Source organism: Ambystoma mexicanum, chromosome 5p (assembly GCF_040938575.1).
Source record: "Ambystoma mexicanum isolate Mex_15411 chromosome 5p, UKY_AmexF1_1, whole genome shotgun sequence".
Classification (NCBI taxonomy): Eukaryota; Metazoa; Chordata; class Amphibia; order Caudata; family Ambystomatidae; genus Ambystoma; species Ambystoma mexicanum.
Window position 1 is genome coordinate 797,424,639 of NC_090930.1, and position 25,982 is coordinate 797,450,620.

The 25,982-nt window shown below is 54.3% G+C and overlaps 1 protein-coding gene across 4 annotated transcripts in view; it reads left to right on the forward strand.

Moving 5' to 3' along the window:
* The window catches only part of ITPRID1 (ITPR interacting domain containing 1), an 826,173-nt gene that overhangs the window by 182,085 nt on the left and 618,106 nt on the right, over nucleotides 1-25,982 (forward strand). For all 4 annotated transcript variants that reach the window (XM_069613212.1, XM_069613214.1, XM_069613215.1 and 1 more), the window contains exon 3: nucleotides 17,942-17,985. In XM_069613212.1, coding sequence (XP_069469313.1) covers nucleotides 17,942-17,985 — 44 coding nt within the window. The remainder of the gene's footprint in view (nucleotides 1-17,941; nucleotides 17,986-25,982) is intronic.

The following is a 25,982-nucleotide window of genomic DNA, read 5'->3' on the forward strand; positions in this document are numbered from 1 at the left end:
CATGCCCAGTGTCTCCCTCATGTTCCCCCACCCCTGCTCATGCCCCGTGTCTCCCTGCTGTTGCCCCCCACCCCCTGCTCATGCCCCGTGTCTCTCTGCTGTTGCCCCCCACCCCTCGCTCATGCCCCGTGTCTCTCTCCTATTATCTCCCAACCCCCCGCTCATGCCCCATGTCTCCCTCGTGTTCCCCCCACCCCCGCACATGCCCCGTGTCTCCTTGCTGTTGCCCCCATCCCCCGCTCATGCCCCGTGTCTCCCTCCTGTTGCCCCCCACCCCCCGCTCATGCCCCATGTCTCTCTCCTGTTACCCCCACCCCTCGCTCATGCCCCGTGTCTCCCTGCTGTTGCCCCCACCCCCTGCTCATGCCCCATGTCTCCCTGCTGTTGCCCCCCACCCCCCGCTCATGCCCCGTGTCTCTCTCCTGTTACCCCCCACTCCCCGCTCATGCCCCATGTCTCCCTCATGTTCCCCCCTGCCCCTGCTCATGCCCCGTGTCTCCCTGCTGTTGCCCCCACCCCCTGCTCATGCCCTGTGTCTCTCTCCTGTTACCCCCCACCCTCCTCTCATGCCCCGTGTCTCCCTCGTGTTCCCCCAACCCCCGCTCATGCCCCATGTTCTCTCCTGTTACCCCCCACCCTCCTCTCATGCCCTGTGTCTCTCTCACGTTGTCCCCCACACCCCGGTCAGGCCCCGTGTCTCCGTTCTGTTGCCCCCCAACCCCTGGTCATGCCCCGTGTCTCCCTGCTGTTGCCCCCCACCCCCGCTAATGCCCCGTGTCTCTCTCCTGTTACCCCCACCCCCCTCTCATGCCCCATGTCTCTCTCCTGTTGCCCCCCACCCCCGGTCATGCCCCGTGTCTCTCTCCTGTTGCCCCCACCCCCTGGTCATGCCCAGTGTCTCCCTCATGTTCCCCCACCCCTGCTCATGCCCCGTGTCTCCCTGCTGTTGCCCCCCACCCCTGATCATGCCCCGTGTGTCTCTGCTGTTGCCCCCATGCCTCGCTCATGCCCCGTGTCTCTCTCCTATTATCCCCCAACCCCACGCTCAATACCCCATGTCTCCCTCGTGTTCCACCCACCCCCGCACATGCACCGTGTCTCCCTGCTGTTGCCCCCATTCCCCGCTCATGCCCCGTGTCTCCCTCCTGTTGCCCCCCACCCTCCGCTCATGCCCCATGTCTCTCTCCTGTTACCCCCACCCCCCACTCATGCCCCGTGTCTCCCTGCTGTTGCCCCCCACCCCCTGCTCATGCCCCATGTCTCCCTGCTGTTGCCCCCCACCCCCTGCTCATGCCCCGTGTCTCTCTCCTGTTACCCCCTACCCTCGCTCATGCCCCGTGTCTCCCTGCTATTGCCCCCAACCCTCGCTCATGCCCCGTGTCTCCCTGCTGTTGCCCCCCACCCCCTGCTCATGCCCCGTGTCTCCCTGCTGTTGCCCCCGACTCCCTGCTCATGCCCCATGTTTCCATCGTGTTCCCCCCTACCCCCGCTCATGCCCCGTGTCTCCCTGCTGTTGCCCCCAACCCTCGCTCATGCCCCGTGTCTCCCTGCTGTTGCCCCCCACCCCCTGCTCATGCCCCATGTCTCCCTGCTGTTGCCCCCCACCCCCTGCTCATGCCCCGTGTCTCTCTCCTGTTACCCCCTACCCTCGCTCATGCCCCGTGTCTCCCTGCTATTGCCCCCAACCCTCGCTCATGCCCCGTGTCTCCCTGCTGTTGCCCCCCACCCCCTGCTCATGCCCCGTGTCTCCCTGCTGTTGCCCCCGACTCCCTGCTCATGCCCCATGTTTCCATCGTGTTCCCCCCTACCCCCGCTCATGCCCCGTGTCTCCCTGCTGTTGCCCCCAACCCTCGCTCATGCCCCGTGTCTCCCTGCTGTTGCCCCCCACCCCCTGCTCATGCTCCGTATCTCTCCCCTGTTGCCCCCCACCCCCCGGTCATGCCCCGTGTCTCCCTGCTCTTGCCCCCCACCCCCTGGTCATGCCCTGTGTCTCCCTGCTGTTGCCCCCCACCCCCCGCTCATGCCCTGTGTCTCTCTCCTGTTACCCCCCACACCCCTCTCATGCCCCGTGTCCCTCTCCTGTTACCCCCCACCCCCCTCTCATGCCCTGTGTCTTTCTCCTGTTGCCCCCCACCCCCTGGTCATGCCCCGTGTCTCCCTTCTGTTGCACCCCACCCCCAGTCATGCCCCGTGTGTCCCTGCTGTTGCCCCCCACCCCCCGCTCATTCCCCGTGTCTCTCTCCTGTTACCCCCCACCCCCCTATCATGCCCCGTGTCTCCCTCGTGCTCCCCCCACCCCCCGCTCATGCCCCGTGTCTCCCTGCTGTTGCCCCCCACCCCCCGCTCATGCCCCGTGTCTCTGTCATGTTGCCCCCCACCCCCCGCTCATGTGCCGTGTCTCTCTCCTGTTACCCCCACCCCCTCTCATGCACCGTGTCTCTCTCCTGTTGCCTCCCACCCCCTGGTCATGCCCCGCGTCTCTCTCCTGTTGCCCCCCACCCCAAGGTCATGCCCCGTGTTTCCCTCCTGTTGCCCCCCACCCCCGGTCATGCCCCGTGTCTCCCTCCTGTTGCCCCCACAACTGCTCATGCCCCGTGTCTCTCGTCTGTTACCCCCACCCCCTTCTCAAGCCCGTGTCTCCCTCATATTCCCCCACCCCCCGCTCATGCCCCGTGTCTCCCTGCTGTTGCCCCCCACCCCCCGCTCATGCCCCGTGTCTCCCTGCTGTTGCCCCCCACCCCCCGCTCATTGACCCATTTCTCTCTCCTGTTATACCCCACCCCCCTCTCATGCCCCATGTCTCCCTTGTGTTCCCCCACTCCCCGCTCATGCCCCGTGACTCGACGCTGTTGCCCCCCACCCCCCTCTCATGCCCTGTGTCTCCTTCCTGTTACCCCCACCCCCCTCTCATGCCACGTGTCTCTCTCCTGTTACCCCCCACCCCCCTCTCATGCCCCGTGTCTCTCTCACGTTGTCCCCCACACCCCGGTCAGGCCCCGTGTCTCCCGTCTGTTGCCCCCCACCCCCTGGTCATGCCCCGTGTCTCCCTGCTGTTGCCTCCACCACCTGCTCATGCCCCGTGTCTCTCTCCTGTTACCCCCAGCCCCTCTCATGCCCTGTGTCTCCCTCGTGTTCTCCCAACCCCCGCTCATACCCTGTGTCTCTCTCCTGTTACCCCCCAACCCCCTCTCATGCCCTGTGTCTCTCTCACGTTGTCCCCCACACCCCGGTCAGGCCCCGTGTCTCCCTTCTGCTGCCCCCCAAACCCCGGTCATGCCCCGTATCTCCCTGCTGTTGCCCCCCACCTCCGCTAATGCCCCGTGTCTCTCTCATGTTGCCCCCCACCCCCCACTCATGCCCAGTGTCTCTCTACTGTTACCCCCACCCCCCTCTCATGCCCCTTGTCTCTTTCCTGTTGCCCCCCATTCCCCGGTCATGCCCCGTGTCTCTCTCCTGTTGCCCCCCACCCCCTGGTCATGCCCAGTGTCTCCCTCATGTTCCCCCACCCCTGCTCATGCCCCGTGTCTCCCTGCTGTTGCCCCCCACCCCCTGCTCATGCCCCGTGTCTCTCTGCTGTTGCCCCCCACCCCTCGCTCATGCCCCGTGTCTCTCTCCTATTATCCCCCAACCCCCCGCTCATGCCCCATGTCTCCCTCGTGTTCCCCCCACCCTCGCACATGCCCCGTGTCTCCCTGCTGTTGCCCCCATCCCCCGCTCATGCCCCGTGTCTCCCTCCTGTTGCCCCCCACCCCCCCGCTCATGCCCCATGTCTCTCTCCTGTTACCCCCCACCCCCCGCTCATGCCCCATGTCTCTCTGCTGTTGCCCCCCACCCCCTGCTCATGCCCCATGTCTCCCTGCTGTTGCCCCCCACCCCCTGCTCATGCCCCGTGTCTCTCTCCTGTTACCCCCCACTCCCCGCTCATGCCCCATGTCTCCCTCATGTTCCCCCCTACCCTCGCTCATGCCCCGTGTCTCCCTGCTGTTGCCCCCCACCCCCTGCTCATGCCCCGTGTCTCTCTCCTGTTACCCCCCACCCCCCTCTCATGCCCCGTGTCTCCCTCGTGTTCCCCCAACCCCCGCTCATGCCCCGTGTCTCTCTCCTGTTACCCCCCACCCCCCTCTCATGCCCTGTGTCTCTCTCACGTTGTCCCCCACACCCCGGTCAGGCCCCGTGTCTCCCTTCTGTTGCCCCCCAACCCCCGGTCATGCCCCGTGTCTCCCTGCTGTTGCCCCCACCCCCGCTAATGCCCCGTGACTCTCTCATGTTGCCCCCCACCCCCCACTCATGCCCGTGTCTCTCTCCTGTTACCCCCACCCCCCTCTCATGCCCGATGTCTCTCTCCTGTTGCCCCCCACCCCCGGTCATGCCCCATGTCTCTCTCCTGTTGCCCCCCACCCCCTGGTCATGCCCAGTGTCTCCCTCGTGTTCCCCCACCCCTGCTCATGCCCCATGTCTCCCTGCTGTTGCCCCCCACCCCCTGCTCATGCCCCGTGTCTCTCTGCTGTTGCCCCCCACCCCTCGCTCATGCCCCGTGTCTCTCTCCTATTATCCCCCAACCCCACGCTCAATGTCCCATGTCTCCCTCGTGTTCCCCCATCCCCGAACATGCCCCGTGTCTCCCTGCTGTTGCCCCCATTCCCCGCTCATGCCCCGTGTCTCCCTCCTGTTGCCCCCCACCCCCCGCTCATGCCCCATGTCTCTCTCCTGTTACCCCCCACCCCCACTCATGCCCCGTGTCTCCCTGCTGTTGCCCCTCACCCCCTGCTCATGCCCCATGTCTCCCTGCTGTTGCCCCCCACCCCCCGCTCATGCCCCGTGTCTCTCTCCTGTTACCCCCCACTCCCCGCTCATGCCCATGTTTCCATCGTGTTCCCCCTACACCAGCTCATGCCCCATGTCTCCCTGCTGTTGCCCCCACCCCCGCTCATGCCCCGTGTCTCCCTGCTGTTGCCCCCCACCCCCCGCTCATGCTCCGTATCTCTCTCCTGTTGCCCCCCACCCCCCAGCCATGCCCCGTGTCTCTCTGCTCTTGCCCCCCACCCCCTGCTCATGCCCCGTGTCTCCCTGCTGTTGCCCCCCATCCCCCGCTCATGCCCCGTGTCTCTCTCCTGTTGTCCCCCACCCCCCGCTCATGCTGCGTGTCTCCCTGCTGTTGCCCCCACCCCCTGCTCATGCCCCGTGTCTCTCTCCTGTTACCCCCACCCCCCGCTCATGCCCCGTGTCTCCCTCGTGTTCCCCCCACCCCCGCTCATGGCCCGTGTCTCCCTGCTGTTGACACCCACCCTCTGCTCATGCCCTGTGTCTCCCTGCTGTTGCCCCCCACCCCCGCTCATGCCCCATGTCTCTCTCCTGTTACACCTCCACCCCCCTCTCATGGCCCGTGTCTCTCTCCTGTTACCCCCCTCCCCTATGCAATGTAAGAAATGGAAGGAGATGGAAAGAGGAGCACACAGTTCTCAGGAATGCAATCACATACAATACGAAATTCAGTTCCCCCCCAGCAAGCTTAGAGGAAACAGGTAGGAGTTTGAAACACAGGCCCAAAATGCTTTTTAAATGTGATGGCAATGGATGGGAAAATGTGCCAATGATTTTAATTCCCTCTAGAGATTCAGGGTGAGTGGGAGATGCGTGTTGCTATTAGTTCAGGCTCACTTTAGCAATGCTCTATGAGTTATTACCAAGTTGAAAACGGATTTTAACAAAGGAAAGAATGGAGCTGCTATTTTGCCAAGTGGAGAAATTGAGCCAAAATTGCAAATCGCGGTAAATTCGCAAGTGCGTGAATCGTGATTGCGGCAAAAGTATAAGGAGCTTTCAGAGGAAAGTTAAATCTCGTTCCTAGCCCAGACGGTTCCAGAGATACGGACGATTAAATAAAGGTAGTTTTTCGGATTTAAAGTAAACTCAAAATGACAGGTGACAGCTTGCAGCTGCAGAATTGACAGGTGACAGTTGTGCAGCTTTAAAAATGACAGATGACACAATTTCTAGGAGGCAGTTCTACTTAGGTTAAAATAGTTTGGATTAGATTATTTTAACTACGAGATTGGTTCTGCACAGTTCTGCTAGGTACTCACAATATAAATTTGAAATAGGCCTCGCCACGGATCTGGTCAGGTTTTGGACTGGACTCCGGTTCTGGTCTCGGCACTTCACAGTGATCTGGGTCAGCTCTCTGGTTCTGCTCACAGCGGTCTGGGTCAGCTCTGCTCTGCTGGTCTAGCCTCTCTGCATTCAGCGGCCTCTGGTTCTGGATACTGCTCTGCTTTCCGGTCCGGATCAAGTGGATTCTGGATGTAACACTGCTTTCTGGGTACTGGCAAGAGTTCTTGGCAAAAGAATCCAGACAGCTCACACGGGTGTGGAATAGTTTACAAATGATTTTGAGGCCTGCTGACAAATACTTTTGCTTGCAGTGGGCCTTCTTGGTTCAAAGTTCTGTAGTCTCTGTTTAGCTTGGAAGTCTTAGTGTTGGATCTCTGGATGTGAAGTCGTCGGTCAGCATGCTCCGCAGCAAATGGAATTGAATGTCTCTACCTGTCCCAGCAGTCTCTTTTTATGTGTTTTGAAAATGGGTGTGTGCCTGGGTCTAGCTAAGCCTGCCCCTCTCTACTTGTCATTGGCTCAATTCTCCCCTCTCCCATGATTGGGGGAAGGAAATGGATTGTCATCATGATGAGGTCTGTTTATGGGTCAGAGGATCCTCCCCTGGTCAGTTTGCCCACAAATCTATATTTGATTCAAATACATCTTTCCCAGATATACAATTTGTTGAAATTACATGTGCACATTATATATTCCTTATGGTCCATGCTTGTCCGCCTCTGATCTTCCTGGGGGCTTGCATTCAAAAATGACAACATTTTGCGCTTTTTAACTGGTTTTGCAATATCGGACATTTACCCAAAATTACACACATGTGCGCAAGGAGTATGGACATTAATTGATGAAGTGTCAGATTTTTAACATGCAGACATTTGGAGTGAGACCCTATTTTCCTCTAGCAACCCCCCAGAATACACCACAGGGTCCTAACGCCTCTCAAAATGTTCACAGAAAAATCACAAAAATAATGATATTACTTATATAATTCTGACAAGTGCGCACTATGAGTTATCTATCTTTTTAAAATTATGCTCTGGTCAAAAAGGGGTGTGGCTTCTAACATCACATGGTGGAATAACTGGTTTATCCACTTCCCCCAAGCCAGCTTGTTCACAGAGGCACAGCTGCCCCCCAGTTTCTCCCAAGAGGAAGCTATTTTACGACGCCCCCAATATAACATTTGCCTGAGTCCAGGACAGACTTTTGTTCAACTCCCTGTAGTCCCCAGCTGCTCCACCCCTAATCTAATCAGAGAGGTGTTAACTCCTTTTGGCCAGGGGCAGAGTGGCTGAGCATCCAGTTTCAACTCCTGTCGGGGGTGTCAGGCAGAATTCAGTTTCATTAAGCCAGGTTTCAGCTAAATGTCACTTTTTGTTCCCAGTTTTCTACATTCAAATCAAACTGACAATTTGTACCTATACATTAAATAATTACTTCCTTCAAGTCATTTCAGAATATAGTTTTACATTGTATCCACCTCTTAGCAAGTCTTTCCTTGGTCTGGTTTTGTTTCATTTGTTCAGTTTTACACAAAATTCTGATGGTTTTAAAACACCGGCTTTCTGATAGTGGTGAGTACTGGTAATGCAACCATTTTTGGGATTAAGAAAATTAATTCCCCACAGTTCTGAGTTGCTTTTTTGGCAATCAGCATTGCCATTCCCAATGGTTTCAGGCTACTGTGTGTGTAGCCCAATGGTGGTTTTAGGCAGTGCCCTCCTGTGCTCACAACATAGGCAAAAATGGGTGGCAGCCTATTCTTCATGTTTTCCCTGTGCACTCTCTGGGGAGTTCTGGCCATCATGATGTTTTCCATGCCAGTACTGCACAGTTTTATTGTAGGGCTTGGATGCATGGGTAAAAACATCCCACAGTGTCTTTCTCCTGTTGCCCCCCGCTCATGCCCCGTGTCTCCCTGCTGATGCCCCTCACCCCCTGCTCATGCCCCGTGTCTCTCTCCTGTTAACCCCCACCTCCCTCTCATGCCCTGTGTCTACCTTGTGTTCCCCCACCCCCCGCTCATGCCCCGTGTCTCCCTGCTGTTGCCCCCTACCCCCCGCTCATGCCCCGTGTCTCCCTGCTGTTGCCCCCCACGCCCCGCTCATGCCCAGTGTCTCTCTCCTGTTACCCCCATCCCCCTCTCATGCCCCGTGTCTCTCTCCTGTTACCCCCCTCTCATGCCCTGTGTCTCTCTCCTGTTGCCCCATCCCCGATCATGCCCCGTGTCTCCCTGCTGTTTCCCCCCACCCCCCGCTCATGCCCCGTGTCTCTCTCCTGTTACCCCCACCCCCCTCTCATGACCCATGTCTCTCTCCTGTTACCCCCCACACCCCTCTCATGCCCCGTGTCTTTCTCCTGTTACCCCCCACACCCCGGTCATGCCCCGTGTCTCATTTCTTTTGCACCCCACCCCCGGTCATGCCCCGTGTCTCCCTGCTGTTGCCCCCCACTCCCCACTCATGCCCCGTGTCTCTCTCCTGTTACCACCCACCCCCTCTCATGTCCCATGTCTCCCTCATGTTCCCCCCACCCCCGCTCATGCCCGTGTCTCCCTGCTGTTGCCCCCCACCCCCGCTCATGCCCCGTGTCTCTCTCATGTTGCCCCCCACCCCCGCTCATGCCCCGTGCCTCTCTCCTGTTACCCCCCACCCCCCTCTCATGCCCCGTGTCTCTCTCCTGTTGCCCCCCACCCCCCGGTCATGCCCGTGTCTCCCTCCTGTTGCCCCCCACTCCCCGGTCATGCCCTGTGTCTCTCTCCTGTTACCCCCACCCCCTCTCATGCCCCGTATCTCTCTCCTGTTGCCCCCCACCCCCCGGTCATGCCCTGTGTCTCCCTGCTGTTGCCCCCCACCCCCCGCTCATGCCCCGTGTCTCTCCTGTTACCCCCCACCCCCATATCATGCCCCGTGTCTCTCTCCTGTTACCCCCCACCCCCCTCTCATGCCCTGTGTCTCTCTCACGTTGCCCCCCCACCCCCAGGTCATGCCCTGTGTCTCCCTTCTGTTGCCCCACACCCCCAGGTCATACCCCGTGTCTCTCTCCTGTTACCCCCCACCCCCCTCTCATGCCCCGTGTCTCCCTCGTGTTCCCCCACCCCCGCTCATGCCCCGTGTCTCCCTGCTGTTGCCCCCCACCCCCCGCTCATGCCATGTCGCTCTCATGTTGCCTCCCACCCCCCACTCATGCCCGTGTCTCTCTCCTGTTACCCCCCACCCCCCTCTCATGCCCCATGTCTCTCTCCTGTTGCCCCCCACACCCCGGTCATGCCCCGTGTCTCTCTCCTGTTGCCCCCCACCCCCTGGTCAGGCCCAGTGTCTCCCTGCTGTTGCCCCCCACCCCCAGCTTATGCCCCGTGTCTCCCTGCTGTTGCCCCCCACCCTCCGCTCATGCCCTGTGTCTCCCTCGTGTTCCTCCCACCCCCGCTCATGCCCCATGTCTCCCTGCTGTTGCCCCCCACACCCGCTCATGCCCCTTGACTCCCTTCTGTTGCCCCCCACCCCAGGTCATACCCCGTGTCTCTCTCCTGTTACCCCCCACCCCCCTCTCATGCCCCGTGTCTCCCTCGTGTTCCCCCACCCCCGCTCATGCCCCGTGTCTCCCTGCTGTTGACCCCCACCCCCCGCTCATGCCATGTCGCTCTCATGTTGCCCCCCACCCCCCACTCATGCCCGTGTCTCTCTCCTGTTAACCCCCTCTCCCCTCTCATGCCCCGTGTCTCTCTCCTGTTGCCCCTCACCCCCCGTCATGCCCCGTGTCTCTCTCCTGTTGCCCCCCACCCCCTGGTCATGCCCAGTGTCTCCCTCGTGTTCCCCCATTCCCCGCTCATGCCCCGTGTCTCCCTGCTGTTGCCCCCCACCCCTGGCTCATGCCCCGTGTCTCCCTGCTGTTGCCCCCCACCCCCCGCTCATGCCCCGTGTCTCTCTCCTGTTATCCCCCACCCCCCGCTCATGCCCTGTGTCTCCCTCGTGTTCCTCCCACCCCCGCTCATGCCCCATGTCTCCCTGCTGTTGCCCCCCCACACCTGCTCATGCCCCGTGTCTCCCTGCTGTTGCCTCCCACCCCCCGCTCATGCCCCGTGTCTCTCTCTTGTTGCCCCCCTGCTCATGCCCCTTGTCTCCCTGCTGTTGCCCCCCACCCCGCTAATGCCCTGTGTCTCTCTCCTGTTACCCCCCACCCCCTGCTCATGCCCTGTGTCTCTCTCCTGTTGCCCCCCCAGCTCATGCCCCGTGTCTCTCCCCTGTTATCCCCCACCCCCCGCTCATGCCCCGTGTCTCTCTCCTGTTGCCCCCACCCCCCACTCATGCCCCGTGTCTCTCTCCTGTTACCCCCACCCCTTTCATGCCCCGTGTCTCCCTGCTGTTGCCCCCCACCCTCCGCTCATGCCCAGTGTCTCCTGGCTGTTGCCCCCCACCCCCTGCTCATGCCCTGTGTCTCTCTCCTGTTACCCCCCACCCCCTCTCATGCCCCGTGTCTCTCTCCTGTTACCCCCCACCCCCCTCTCATGCCCCGTGTCTCTCTCCTGTTGCCCCCCACCCCCCGGTCATGCCCCGTGTCTCTCTCCTGTTGCCCCCCACCCCCTGGTCATGCCCAGTGTCTCCCTTGTGTTCCCCCATCCCCCGCTCATGCCCCGTGTCTCCCTGCTGTTGCCCTCCACCCCCGGCTCATGCCCTGTGTCTCCCTGCTGTTGCCCCCCACCCCCCGCTCATGCCCCGTGTCTCTCTCCTGTTATCCCCCACCCCCCGCTCATGCCCTGTGTCTCCCTCGTGTTCCTCCCACCCCCGCTCATGCCCCATGTCTCCCTGCTGTTGCCCCCCCACACCTGCTCATGCCCCGTGTCTCCCTCTTGTTGCCCCCCACCCCCCGCTCATGCCCCATGTCTCTCTCCTGTTACCCCCCACCCCCAGCTCATGCCCCGTGTCTCCCTGCTGTTGCCTCCCACCCCCCGCTCATTTCCCTTGTCTCCCTGCTGTTGCCCCCCACCCCGCTAATGCCCTGTGTCTCTCTCCTGTTACCCCCCACCCCCTGCTCATGCCCCGTGTCTCTCCCCTGTTATCCCCCACCCCCCGCTCATGCCCCGTGTCTCTCTCCTGTTGCCCCCACCCCCTACTCATGCCCCGTGTCTCTCTCCTGTTACCCCCACCCCCTCTCATGCCCCGTGTCTCCCTGCTGTTGCCCCCCACCCTCCGCTCATGCCCAGTGTCTCCTGGCTGTTGCCCCCCGCCCCCTGCTCATGCCCTGTGTCTCTCTCCTGTTACCCCCCACCCCCTCTCATGCCCCGTGTCTCTCTCCTGTTACCCCCCACCCCCCTCTCATGCCCCGTGTCTCTCTCCTGTTGCCCCCCACCCCCGGTCATTCCCTGTGTTTCCCTGCTGTTGCCCCCCACCCCCCGCTCATGCCCTGTGTCTCGCTCCTGTTACCCTCACCCCCCGCTCATGCCCCGTGTCTCCCTGCTGTTGCCCCCCACCCCCCGGTCATGCCCCATGTCTCCCTGCTGTTGTCACCCACCCCCGCTCATGCCCTGTGTCTGCCTGCTGTTGCCCCCCACCCCCTGCTCATGCACCGTGTCTCTCTCCTGTTACCCCCACCCCGCTCTCATGCCCCGTGTCTCCCTCGTGTTCCCCCACCCCCCGCTCATGCCCTGTGTCTCCCTTCTGTTGCCCCCCACCCCCCTCTCATGCCCCGTGTCTCTCTCCTGTTACCCCACCCCCCTCTCGAGTCCCGTGTCTCTCTACTGTTGCCCCCACCCCCGGTCATTCCCTGTGTCTCCCTGCTGTTGCCCCCCCAACCCCCCGCTCATGCCCCGTGTCTCTCTCCTGTTACCCCCACCCCCTTCTCATGCCCCGTGTCTCTCTCCTGTTGCCCCCACCCCCTGGCAGTCATGCCCCGTGTCTCCCTCTCCTGTTGCCCCCCACCCCCCGCTCATGCCCCGTGTCTCTCTTCTGTTACCCCCCACCCCCCGCTCATACCCCATGTCTCTCTCCTGTTGACCCCACCCCCCACTCATGCCCCATGTCTCTCTCCTGTTACCCCCACCTCCCTCTCATGCCCCGTATCTCCCTGCTGTTGCCCCCCACACTCGGCTCATGCCCAGTGTCTCCCTGCTGTTAACCCCCCACCCCCCTCTCATGCCCCGTGTCTCTCTCCTGTTACCCCCCACCCCCCGCTCATGCCTCATGTCTCCCCTGTTCCCCCCCACCCCCAGCTCATGCCCCGTGTCTCCCTGCTGTTGCCCCCCACCCCCTGCTCATTCCCCGTGTCTATCTCCTGTTACCCCACATCCCCCTCGCATGCCCCTTGTCTCTCTCCTGTTTCCCCCCACCCCCGGGTCATGCCCCGTGTCTGCCTGCTGTTGCCCCCCACCCCCTGCTCATGCCCCGTGTCTCTCTCTTGTTCCCCCCACCCCCCACTCATGCTTCGTGTCTCCCCTGTTCCCCCCCACCCCCGCTCATGCCCCGTGTCTCCCTGCTTTTGCCCCCCACCCCCGCTCATGCCCTGTGTCTCTCTCCTGTTACCCCTCACGCCCCTCTCATGCCCCGTGTCTCCCTCCTGTTGCCCCCCACCCCCCGCTCATGCCCCGTGTCTCTCTCCTGTTACCCCCCACCCCCGGTCATGCCCCGTATCTCCCTGCTATTGCCCCCCACCCCCGCTCATGCTCCGTGTCTCTCTGCTGTTGCCCCCCACCCCCCGGTCATGCCCCATGTCTCCCTGCTGTTGCACCCGACCCCCCGCACATGCCCGTGTCTCTCTCCTGTTCCCCCCACCCCCCACTTATGCCTCGTGTCTCTCCTATTACCCCCCACCCCCGCCAATGTCTTTCTCCTGTTTCCCCCCGCTCATGCCCCGTGTCTCCCTGATGTTGCCCCTCAACCCCCGCGCATGCCCTGTGTCTCTCGCCTGTTAACCCCCACCCCCCTCTCATGCCCCGTGTCTCCCTCGTGTTCCCCCCAACCCCCCGATCCTGCCCCGTGTCTCCCTGCTGTTGCCCCCCACCACCCCCTCATGCCCCGTGTCTCTCTCCTGTTACCCCATCCCCTTCTCATGCTCCGTGTCTCTCTCCTGTTACCACCCACCCCTTCACATGCCCCGTGTCTCTCTCCTGTTGCCCCCACCCCTGATCATGCCCCGTGTCTCCCTGCTGTTTCCCCCCAACCCCCGCTCATGCCCCGTGTCTCTCTCCTGTTACCCCCACCCCGCTCTCATGCCCCGTGTCTCTCTCCTGTTAACCCCCTCCCCCTCTCATGCCCCGTGTCTTTTTCCTGTTGCCCCCCACCCCCCGGTCATGCCCTGTGTCTCCCTTCTGTTGCACCCCACCCTCCGGTCATGCCCCGTGTCTCCCTACTGTTGCCCCCCACCCCCGCTCATGCCCTGTGTCTCAATCATGTTAGCCCCACTCCCCTCTCATGCCCCGTGTCTCCCTCGTGTTCCCCCCACCCCCCACTCATACCCCGTGTCTCCCTGCAGTTGCACCCCACCCCCGCTCATGCCCTCTGTCTCTCTCCTGTTACCCCCTAACCACCTCTCATGCCCTGTGTCTCTCTTCTGTTGCCCCCCAAACCCCCCCGGTCATGACCAGTGTCTCTCTCCTGTTGCCCCCCACCCCCGGTCATGCCCCATGTCTCCCTCCACCCCCGCTCATGCCCCGTGTATCTCTCATGTTGGCCCCCACCCCCTGCTCATGCCCCGTGTCTCACTCCTGTTGCCCCCCACCCCCCGCTCATGCCCTGTGTCTCTCTCCTGTTACCTCCCACCCCCCGGTCATGCCCGGTGTCTCCCTGCTGTTGCCCCCCACCCCCGCTCATGCCCCATGTCTCCCTGCTGTTGCCCCCCATCCCCCGCTCATGCTCTGTGTCTCTCTCCTGTTGTCCCCCACCCCCTGGTCATGCCCCGTGTCTCCCTGATGTTGCCCCCCACCCCCCGCTCATGCCCCGTGTCTCTCTCCAGTTCCCCCACCCCCCGCTTATGCCTCGTGTCTCGCCTGTTACCCCCCACCCCCCGCTCATGCCCAGTGTCTCCCTGCTGTTGCCCCTCACCCCCCGCTCATGCCCCGTGTCTCTCTCCTGTTAACCCCCACTGTCCACTCATGTCACGTGTCTCCCTTGTGTTCCCCCCACCCCCTACTCATGCCCGTGTCTCCCTGCTGTTGACCCCCAACCCCCCGTTCATGCCCCATGTCTCCCTGCTGTTGCCCCCCACCCCCTGCTCATGCCCCGTTTCTCTCTCCTGTTACCCCCATCTCCCTCTCATGCCCCGTGTCTCTCTCCTGTTACCCCCCACCCCCTCTCATGCCCCGTGTGTCTCTCCTGTTCCCCCCAACCCCAGTCATGCCCTGTTTCTCCCTGCTGTTGCCCCTCACCCCCCGCTCATGCCCCATGTCTCCCTGCTGTTGCCCCCACCCCGCTCATGCCCCGTGTCTCTCTCCTGTTACCGCCAACCCCCCGCTCATGCCCTGTCTCTCTCTCCTGTTGCCCCCCACCCCCGCTCATGCCCCGTGCCTCTCTCCTGTTAACCCCCACCCCCGCTCATGCCCTGTGTCTCTCTCCTGTTGCCCCCACCCCCCGCTCATGCCCCGTGTCTCTCTCCTGTTTCCCCCCACCGTCCGGTCATGCCCTGTGTCTCCCTGCTGTTGCCCCCCACCCCCCGGTCATGCCCCGTGTCTCCCTGCTGTTGCCCCCACCCCTGCTCATGCCCCGTGTCTTCCTGCTGTTGCTCCCCACCCCCGCTCATGCCCCGTGTCTCTTTCCTGTTACCCCCAACTTCCTCTCATGCCCTGTGTCTCTCTCATGTTGCCCCCACCCCCTGGTCATGCCCAGTGTCTCTCTCCTGTTGCCCCCACCCCCGCTCATGCCCCGTGTCTCTCTCCTGTTACCCCCACTCCCTTCTCATACCCTGTGTCTCCCTCGTGTTCCCCCCACCCCCACTCATGCCCCGTGTCTCCCTGCAGTTGCCCCCACCCCCTGCTCATGCCCAGTGTCTCTCTCATGTTGCCCCCTACCCCCCGCTCATGCCCTGTGTCTCTCTCCTGTTACCCCCAATCCCCTCTCATACCCTGTGTCTCTCTCCTGTTGCCCCCCACCCCCCAGTCATGCCCCGTGTCTCTCTCCTTTTGCCCCTCACTCCCCGGTCATGCCCCGTGTCTCAATTCTGTTACCCCCCACCCCCCTCTCATGCCCCGTGTCTCCCCCGTATTCCCCCCCAACCCCCGATCATGCCCCGTGTCTCCCTGCTGTTGCCCCCCACCCCCGCTCATGCCCCGTGTCTCCCTGCTGTTCCCCCCACCCCCCGCTCATGCCCCGTGTCTCTCTCCTGTCACCCCATCCCCCGCTCATGCCCCGTGTCTCCCTGCTGTTGCCCCCCACCCCCCACTCATGCCCCGTGTCTCCCTCCTGTTACCCCCACCCCCCCTCTCATGCCCCGTGTCTCCCTCCTGGTCCCCCCTACCCATGCCCTGTTGTGTTCTCTTTATACACCCCGCCTTCCCTTTCCATGGTGTCCATCTAGGTAAAAGATTTTTCTTGGGAAGAGAAATCTTGTTTTTACCACCCCGGGTTCCCACTTTGAGAACCTAGGATGCTAGTGGTCTTCATCCATTGAAAAGGACATTATGGTTATGAAATTCAATTAAAAAAATGTGTTAAAGGGACGTTATGGTTAAGTTGCACTAATAAACAACTATGAAATTCAATGAAAAAACTTTGTTAAAGGGACGTTATGATTAAGTTGCACTAATAAAAACCTATGAAAATCAATGAAAAACTTTGTTAATGGGACGTTATGGTAAAGTTGCACTAATAGAAACCAATGAAATTCAGTGAAAAAACGTTGTTAAAGGGACGTTATGGTTAAGTTGCGCTATTAAAAACCTATGAAATTCAGTGAAAAAACGTTGTTAAAGGGACGTTATGGTTAAGTTGCGCTACTAAAAACCTATGAAATTCAGTGAAAAACTTTGTTAAAGGGACGTTATGGTTAAGTTGCGCTACTAAAAACCTATGAAATTCAGTGAAAAACTTTGTTAAAGGGACGTTATGGTTAAATTGCGCTACTAAAAACCTATGAAATTCAGTGAAAAAACATTGTTAAAGGGACGTTTGTTATCAGTGATGTCATCAATGACATTTGTGATGTCATCTTTGAGGTCCTGGGTGTTAGGCTTAGCAGTGCACGGTGGTGGCGCGAGTTAGGGTTGCTTAGCTTACCATAAATGGCGAATTTCAAGGGTTTTTCGGTTTTACTTGGAACCATAACGTCCCTTTAACAAAGTTTTTTCACTGAATTTCATAGGTTTTTAGTAGCGCAACTTAACCATAACGTCCCTTTAACAAAGTTTTTTCAATGAATATATATATATGTAGAAAAACCCTTCGTAGCAAGTATGTGAGGCCAAGTGGGATGCACTCCCAGAGCAGCCAGAGAATATAATGTTCGTCCGGCAAAGTAAAGAAAACAGCACAGCGAATTCCAGCGAACACTTAAGTTTTATTAATAGTGTGCTGAAAGGGAAAAAGCAAAAAACAAGGCGATGCGGTTCGTGGTACTCCGACCGCTTCATCACATATATATATATTCATCCTTGCTCTTCAAAATAAAACAAAATTAAAACTGTGATATAAAAGATAGGACATCCAAAGATGGTAACGGTGGCCCTTTGGGGACATAGCCTCATTACAAGCCTGGCGGTCTGGAAATAAGGGTGCCAGTAGCAGCGCACCGTCACCCTTTCCGGGCCATCAGATTACAAGTATGCTTGCAGGGGCCGTTGCTCCCGGCAGGTCGACCTGCCGGGGGCACCGGTCCCTTCCGGCATGGTATTCCTGGAAGCACCGGCACCGTTCGCAACCCCGTTGACTCCATGGGAATGGGGACTTACACTTTCTGCCGCCTGACATCCCAGACCGCCAGGACTAATGTCCCAGTGGCCCTGGGATATCAGGCGGCAGAGCGGTGTTACGAGTAGTGGGTTACTGCCGAACTCATAATGAGGCCCATAAAGTCACTTGCACCTACAGCCTGATCATAGAGTCATAGTGGTCTCCCACAATGCTCCCACATTCATGACATCTCTCAGTTCTTGATGTGATTTCTTCCAGATACTGCTAGCAAACAACCCCGTAATTATTGTATAGGCTATTGGCAACCCGATATTAATGTGACAGGATCATCAGAAAGATGACATGCAAAGTTGTTGTGCTTCTATTGCTTTCGCATACATCTTTTTCACAGGGGATTCCGCTGAAGATAGTGAAGCAATGAGCAAAAAGGGAGTGTTTTTTTTGCCCTTCTGCGTGCTGCTTCACTGTTAAACAAACCGAAATGTTATATAAAGAATGCTGTCCACTGCACAGCCCTGCTTGTTATTTTTCTCTGACATAAGCTGAGTGACTAAAGTAGTAAGCTATCAAGGCAAACAATACCAAAACATAAACATGCGAATCAGGCCACATAATTACACTTATTAGATACTCAGTGGTACACACAACTAAAAATATCAGACATGCATTAGTAAACTGGGATAGGCGGGTTGCTGATTAGGTACTTTGAACCATTGTTTTCCAGTTGTATTAATGCATGTTTTTACCATGTGGAATGTTGCGATGTAGATTTATGATTGCCTTGCAGGTGTTTCCACCTCCCTCTCCCTCAAGGGTCTGGTTAATTTTAAAGTCCTTTTACGGAAAATTCCACAATGACTCGGTCCACTTCAACTCGTTTTTCCACCCCACTAAAATGCATGTTTATCTATTGCAATGTCAGCTACTTCTTGCAGTAAAGGTCACGTGATTGTGCATAATAACAATGAAACTATTGTTCACCCTCCCTCTAATCTTTACAGCTTGCCAGCAAGTGACGAATTGGGTATTGGCGTGAAAGAAACAGGTAAGACAATAAGACTTTCTTTCGTTAAACCTGTTTTGAATTTTCCGTTTGCTTGTACCATATTTGCCAAGTGCAATATAAAAAGTGTTCATACAAACAAAAAAAGAATAATTAATTCCTTAGTTAGGCTAACTATGTCATTATTTGCAATCTTTTGTAATCTTCAAATCACTCAAATAAATTACATATTTAGCCTAACTAAGTTATCATTGTGACAACATGAGTAAGGCTCTGCAGGCATACAGGGATGAGTAGCGGCTAAACCCCCAAATCAGCCCCACACTACTACTAAACCAGCACTGAGCCCAATCACGAAGGTAAAATAGGCAAAGCCTGATGGATATACTTCCTTTGCCTTTTGTGTTAACGTGAGCCATGGGCTGGCTGTACTCTTATGTATGGTTGTGATATGATAGTTGTCACAACTGAAGTACAATTGTCCAAAATAAAAGAATGTCCAATCAAGGTTTTACAGAAATATAGGGCCTCATTCTGAGGTGGGCGCAAAGGGATAGCGGGCACTGGTAATGACACCGGAGCCGGTAATCCCTTTGCACCCTATTCCGAGGTCCCTTAGCGGGTCCCTCCCTTAACGCCTGGTTGTACCAGGCGTTAAGGATTGGACCCGTTAAGGGATACCGGGGTCAATAACGGTACCGCAATTTGCGGTACCATTATTGACGCCTTCCCCCTTTCCATTAAGCCCTATGGGGGCTCAAATGGGAATGGGGAATGGCTTTTACAATGGGAATTTATTGGTCCCGCCAAGGTCGGACTGGACCGGTAAGTCCCCATTGAACGAGGGCGGACACAGTCCTGTTATTGGTGCTAGTCATGCACCAACCTCGTAATGAGGCCCCTAGACTTTTCATTAGCCAATAATAGTACACATATGTTACAACATACACAAGCAATAACCCAACCTTGTAAAGAGAACACAGAAGGTGCAGACTGTTGTGTATGGCACTCTGGGCACTTGAGCTGGAGCGTTCAGGCAAATAATTGCATCAATGTCACTGGACAAAAGGATACATCTTTGAAGAACAAAATGGAAAAGTGTGTTTACAAGTCACTATGCTTACAAAGAGTGGATCAGGGGGGCATGGCCTCTTACCAGTACCCTATTCTTGACTTAAGGGGGTTGACAGCATCATGCCAAGCTTTTTGGTATTTTATTTGCAGTCAAGCCATGTCAAAATGGTTTGAGTCAGTGCAATACGATTGGCGGTCGGCGTGAAGTCAGTTCAATGAAGCAGGCTCGCAAAGTGACGTGTCAGCATTTGAGATGGCCAAACGATGTCTACCAACAGTTCGAGCAGAATTTAAGTTTGCTTCTGCTGGGTCGAGTCCGCATTCACGACATCGAGCCTGATGGCTTTCAGTAGGTTGAGTCGGAACTCAAATTGTCTGCTCCCACACACGTCAAGCCTGCTGTTCAGGTTGCTCAAGACAGTCTGTGTCTGGATGCAGGGCCATTTTAACAGTTTTGGCGGCCCGGGGCACACATAGACTTGGGGGCCTCCTCCCAAAGCCCATTCCACCCCCACCCCCAACCAACAAAATGAACGTATTACATGCCTCAAGTCAAATTTAGAAGAAGTAACACTAGCGACTCTTTCCTAAAATGAGGTTTCATTTACTGAAACCAATAATGGTGCAGGGAGAAGGGCAATAGATGCACACCACTCTTCTGTCTCTGTACTCTTGTAACATGAATGCAACATAACCCACTACCTTTTGGTGTGCAGAAAATGTAACTACCATTTACCAGCTACAATTGAATGGCGATGAATAGAAAGGCTAAATAAGAAACGGCTGTAGTAAGATTCCGCCAGAAATTCTGAGGATATAATTCATGATGTGGCTATTAACTACATGAAACCCTTTATCTTTTTCATATGGGGTATTTTGTTCCATAGGAACACGGCAAGATGACAAAAGTATGCTACCTGAAAGGTTTTCTTAATATAACGAACTAAGGCAGAATTAAGGCTCACAAGAAACACATATGAGAGACATGAATGAGCTGGACAATGGAAAACAGATATGAACTATGCAAAGAACTGTGAATAAACAGAATTCTGAATTAGGTTATGTTGTATTCTTTTTTACAGGTATTTTCGTATGTATCGACAACACTGTAAGTGAAAATACAGAAAATGACATCACAGGGAGTTAACTCAGTATTTGATACACTAGTGCAGGCAACATTTAAAGTTGCATTATTATTATTATTGCATATGCAAATCAGGCTTGGTCCCACCTCAAAGTGGCAGTCCAACCCGAACTGCTAGGTCACATCTGTTCTGCATGAGACCACAACCATCCCCACATCTGGGCATACTCGTCCCACTCAGGGTTACAAAGCAAAAACAAAGGCATGTTTGGGGATGCTTATGGTCTCATGCAGAAGGGATGTGACCTAACATTTCGGGCTGGACTACCCCTTTGAGGTGGGACCAAGCCTGATTTTCATATAGTCTTTCCCCTTCTGTATTGGCTTGGCAGGCATAGAACGATGGTCTCGAGGATTGGCCAGAGCAATGCCAGTGGTTAAGATTCATTCTAAACCTTCCAGCCATCAACTCTTTGTTTTTGCTTTGTCACCCTGAGTGGGACGGGAATGCCCAGATGTGGGTCCTGTGCCTGCTGGGCCTAGAGACCAAAGCTACTCCTCACTGATGAGGCTCAACCAGGCCAAAACATGTTTAGGGATGCTTGTGGTCTTGTGCAGAAGGGATGTGACCTAGCAGTTCGGGCTGGACTGTCCCTTTGAGGTGGGACCATGCCTGATTTGCATATGGTCTTTCCCCTTCTGTAATGGCTTGACATGCGAAGAACAATGGTCTCGAGGGTTGCCCAGAGCAATGCCAGTGGTTAGGATTCATTCTAAACCTTCCAGCCATCACCTCTTTGTTTTTGCATTACATTATTCAACCTTATTCAAAAATCTTGCCCTCAGATGTAAATGTCACCAGGGCATTGATTATCAGTATATGCTTCCCCTTGCCAGTTTATAGCCTGCCAGTTAATGTTTTAGCAGCAAACACTGTCATGAGTGCAGGCATGGAAATCAAAGAGCAAATGATTGACCCACTTAGCCATGCTGCTAGAGCCCTGGCACACCAATGGTGGTGATCGTAGAGCAGCAGAGAGGGAGGAGCAATGGCAGAGAGCGGGAGAGATAAACAGAGATTGGGAGGATAGGCAACAAGGTTAGGACATAATAAAAGTAGGAGGGGGCGAGCAGGAAGGGAGTGAATGAGGTAGAGGTTGGGTTTGAGTGAGAGGAAGGGTGAGTGAAAGAGGGAGTGTGAGTGAGTATAAGAGTGAGAGGGAGAGAGTGAGAGAGTGCATGTGATAGGACGACTGTGACATAGGGAGAAAGACTGCAAGTGAGGGGAAGAGTGAGGGAGAGACAGAGAGAGAGAGAGAGAGAGAGAAGCAACTCAGTAGAGAGTGGAGACAGAAAGTGAATCAAGGGATCAAAATAGAGAGAAAAGGAAGGTACACAGGAGGAGCGAGGCAAACATAGGGCATGGAAAAATAAGGAATAGGGAAAAATAGGTAAAGACAACAGAGGACGCATATAAAATAAGAGCCAGTCAAATGGGGGAAGACAACAGAGTGTGCACAGATACCAAGGATGAGGAAGAAAATTAAGAAAGGAGTAAACACATAGAAATATTGTAGTGTGGGGCACATTTACCAGCCCAACAGAAATCCCTGCATCACAAAACTGCATTTTAGCAGTTACAAAAAAATCATGGCTGCACTGTGTCTGCTGAGCACATATTCCCCTGCATCACAAAACTGTGTTTTAGCTGTTACAGAAGAATGTCTGCATTTGTTTTCTTCATGTGAACCCTAAGAGAAGGATCCCAAAGTAGAATGGCTAAGCGCTGCTGGTTGTAATTTGCAAAAACTTAAAACTGCAAAAGAAAATGTTATGGGTTTAAAAAGATCTTGCACTCGTGCTATTTTCATCTTTAAAGATCACACCATTTGGTTCCAGTAAAACACAGCCATGTCCATCTACATTCAGGTTGAACATCATCAAATGGGGGCCTTCCCTCCCTGAACGGCATTGCTGTGTCAAATAAAGTCTGTAAAAAGCAGGAATTTCATTTCAGCCCGCACGGATAGCATTCACTTTGGAAACAAATGAACCCCTGCACAGCACTTCAAAATGAAGCGCCCTCTCTCCTTTGCCTGGTGTCAGTTTCAAAGAACCCATTTCTTAAACCTATCCCTGTGTGTAGAAATTGACCAGAGCTATGAAAGCAAAATGCGAGGGAAACCGCATTGGTTAAATGAACATGAAAAGAAAAATGAGCATGTGTTACTTTGATTTGTAAAGCAGTGAATTGACATTATGAAAGCTAAATGGGAAAGAATACTCTAAATTGCACAGAAACACAACTGTGTATTTTGGGAAGAAAAGTTGCAAAAATATAGGTATATTTTACTCTGTATATTTTATTTTTCCTCACAAAAAGAACTTAAACAGCCTGGCTGAAGCTGAGGCATTCCTGTCAGACCGGTTTGGCTTAAAGGCCAAATGTTGCACCTCCCCATGATTTGATACTGTCAGGGCAGGGACCCAGTTATTTGGACTGACAGGTGTGATAATCACAGGGTGCCTCAGACTCCCTGGCAGAGATGCTCCCAAGGACAAAGAATGCCAGAAGGGCAAAGCAGCATAGCACAGACTTGGGATTTGGAAGGGCATGTTCTTTGTAAAATATGGGATCTGCCTATCAGATTTTTATAAGGGTAACAATTGTAAATATAAGGGTTTTGTTTCATAACTGATTTTGACAAAAGAAACTTCGGTGAAACAAAGCACATCATAAACCACCCACACTTAAACTGATGTCACTTCCTTCAGTCCAATCGGCTCTGGGGGAGACGCGACAGGAATAGCCTGACCTATCCCATTTTAGAGGTATCTCCAGGTTACTTCTACCCAAATAGTAAACATTCTCTGATGTCATCCTGCTTATAAAAGGAGGAAGCATAGAGTCAGGACGTTAAAAAAAATCCAACATTCTAAATTCAGGAGATTCAAGATCCAGAGATTCAGACATTCAACATTCACCCTGCAAGACTCTAGACTCCAGAGCCAGGCTAGAGGTAGCTGTTCTTATCCAGGCAGAGCCACCTATCCAGAATTAAACCCTACTAAAATCCCAATAATTCAGGGAGAAAGGTGGTGTAAGTGATTTCAATCCGGCACTTCACCTAAGTCAATGCCTAGCATGTAATGCGCAACTGAAATCCTTATTTATTTGTGTCTAAAAGTTATTTTATTCTGAACGATTTACCACTTATATCACGCCTCTCTCTTGGAACCCCGCCGATCACACTGAACCAGGAAACAGGCTGGTTTGCAAAGTTAAAATATTTATTTATGTAGTTCACAATATAATCACACTATGTTTAATGGTTATACAATAATCACCAATGGGGTGAGGTAACACTAAGCAATCTCTTTAAACACAAAGAGTAATAGTGAGCAAAACAATTTAGCACAGAAATAATACTTTTGTGAGTGTTCAAATCAAGTAGCAATGTGGTTACTATTTCCCCCTGCACACCCCTCAACGCAACCCCCAACAAGGAATATAATGAGATAGGAGGAGAGAGAACAGGTTTCAGGAATGCAGAATTCAGCAAAATGTCAATCCCAATTTCCCCCCAGCAAACACAAGAGAGAAACAGAACTGATTGGCAAACTGTCTAAATGGTTTTTAAAGTTACCTTGAAGGATTGGGTAAAGCACTAAATATGAGCTAAATTGCTGAAATTGTTTAAATTCTAATGGGAGCCACTTTGGATAGTTGCAGACAAACACTAGCAATGATTTGACACTAATAAGCAATGTGAAAACTTAAAATAGAGTCGGGTGCAATGAAAAGCTGTTTTACACGTTATAGAAATTTCCTAAAACAAAATTTGCGGCAAACTTTTCGGTGTGCGGTAATCGCGATCGTGGAAGAACTATATGGATTTGGAATTTTAGGTTCTATGGAAAGCCTAGGATGTTAGCTAGAAGCAGAAGTTGGACGTTTGTTTCTAGCATAACAATTGAGAAAGTTATGGACGTTTTAGGGGGGGTCGTTTTTCTGAGATAGGCGCAAGAATGGGAAAACATGGATGCGCTTTCAAAAGACAAACAGGATTTCTTTACACTAGGGGATGACTATGAAGAATCAAATACCACACGGAAGCACAGCCACTGGACCAGGACGCCACTGGATCTGGCGACTGCCTGCCAAAGAGCTTGCCTTCTTCAGATGAAATATATCAGTGCAAAGATATCTTCAAAAATACTAGTACAGAAGGAAAATAGTAGGGATAAAATAGAGAGTTCAGGCAATTCAAAAAGATTTCTAACAATGAAGGTTCTGAGGACAAGATAGGATTGATTTGGATAGGGATTGAACTATGGATAGTACATATGCTAGTGACACAGTCCTATTCTACGGATACTCACTATATATGTTTGAACAGAACCGTCAGGAATTCTGGTCTGTCAAGATCAGGTATTCTGCTCAGAAATTCTGCTGGGCACACCGGACAGGACAGGCTGCTGGGCACACCGGACTGGACTGGGTCTGCAATGGCTCTGGTCACAGCTATCTGGTCACAGCACGCCACAACTGGATTGGGTCTTTTGATTCTGGTAATAATTCTTTAGCAGGAAAGCAGTTACAGCACAGCCCGGCTGTTTCTTTTGTTCCCCTTTAGTTTTGGGGAATTCTTTCTGGTTCTGGAAACTCAAAGCCTAGTTGAAAATGGTTCAACTAATGAATTGGACCTTTCTGCTTGCCAAGTTTCTGGAATCTGGAGCAAGGGATATGGATGGATCTGCTTCAGGGTGCTTCGCCAGGATCAGGATAGTGGGTGAATATGTCTGTCTTTCTATGTCCTCAGCTTTCTCTATTTATGCATATGGTAAAGGGGTGTGTGTGCTGAATTATCCTAAGCGCACCCCATAGGCAGGCTATAGGTTAGAATCTCTTCTCCCCCTTGATTGGAGAAGAAAACAGGGTGTCACCCTGATGATGTGGGTTTATGAGTCAGAGAATCCTCCCCTTGCCTTTTGAACATAAAATCTACTTTTAGTACAATACATATTTACAATTGTGCAACCTTTATAACGATAACATATCTAGATCACATTTTTTGTGGAGCAGATACTCTTCCAAGCCACGTTGCTGTAGGATCTTGGGTCTGCTTTTGACAGAATTCTGCCCTTTTTGTCCGTAACCCATGGTCCAATTCCGGAGCAAATTTCCACGAATGTGTGCATTGTATAGGGGCATAAGCGTGTGAAGTTTCATGCTTTTGAAATAAATACATTTACTTTAAAACCAAAGTTTGACTTTAAAGCCAAAAATTAGGTTCTCAAGTCCAGGGTTTACATATTTTTTACAATTTTACACAGTAAATTATCAGTCTTTTTAAAAATGTGCCTTTTGTCCTAGTGAATCAACAAATGGTTGTCTGTCCCCGCCTCCTTCCTCTTCTTGCAGCTCAGAAGCAATCACCCCCTTCCTTCTGGGAGAGGCCGTTTATGCCTCTTCACACTCTGCATATCCTTTCAGCCAGAGGAAGTCCATTGTCCTCTTCCCCTGCAGCCCAAGATCTCCTCCCCTGCTCTAATCCTCACATAGGTGTGATTTCCTGGCCTTCATGGGGTGAAGCTATCATACTGATTGGGTGGCTTTGAGGCAGCTTAAATTCAATGTCATTTTGTTACATTTTTTTTTCTTGGTTTAAAACAAACTTGCAATTTTCAAACAAGCAGCTAGAACACTTATTCCAGCTTCTAAACCTTGGGATTTAAATAGTTACAACCTAGGTTACTCTCAATAACAGGTCGCTTAGTTTTCAGACATTAGATTTCAATCACACAAGTTTAAATCCTTATGATGTGATCAACTGACAGCTGTCATACAGGCGGCTGCTGTTACTGCGCCCAGATTTTG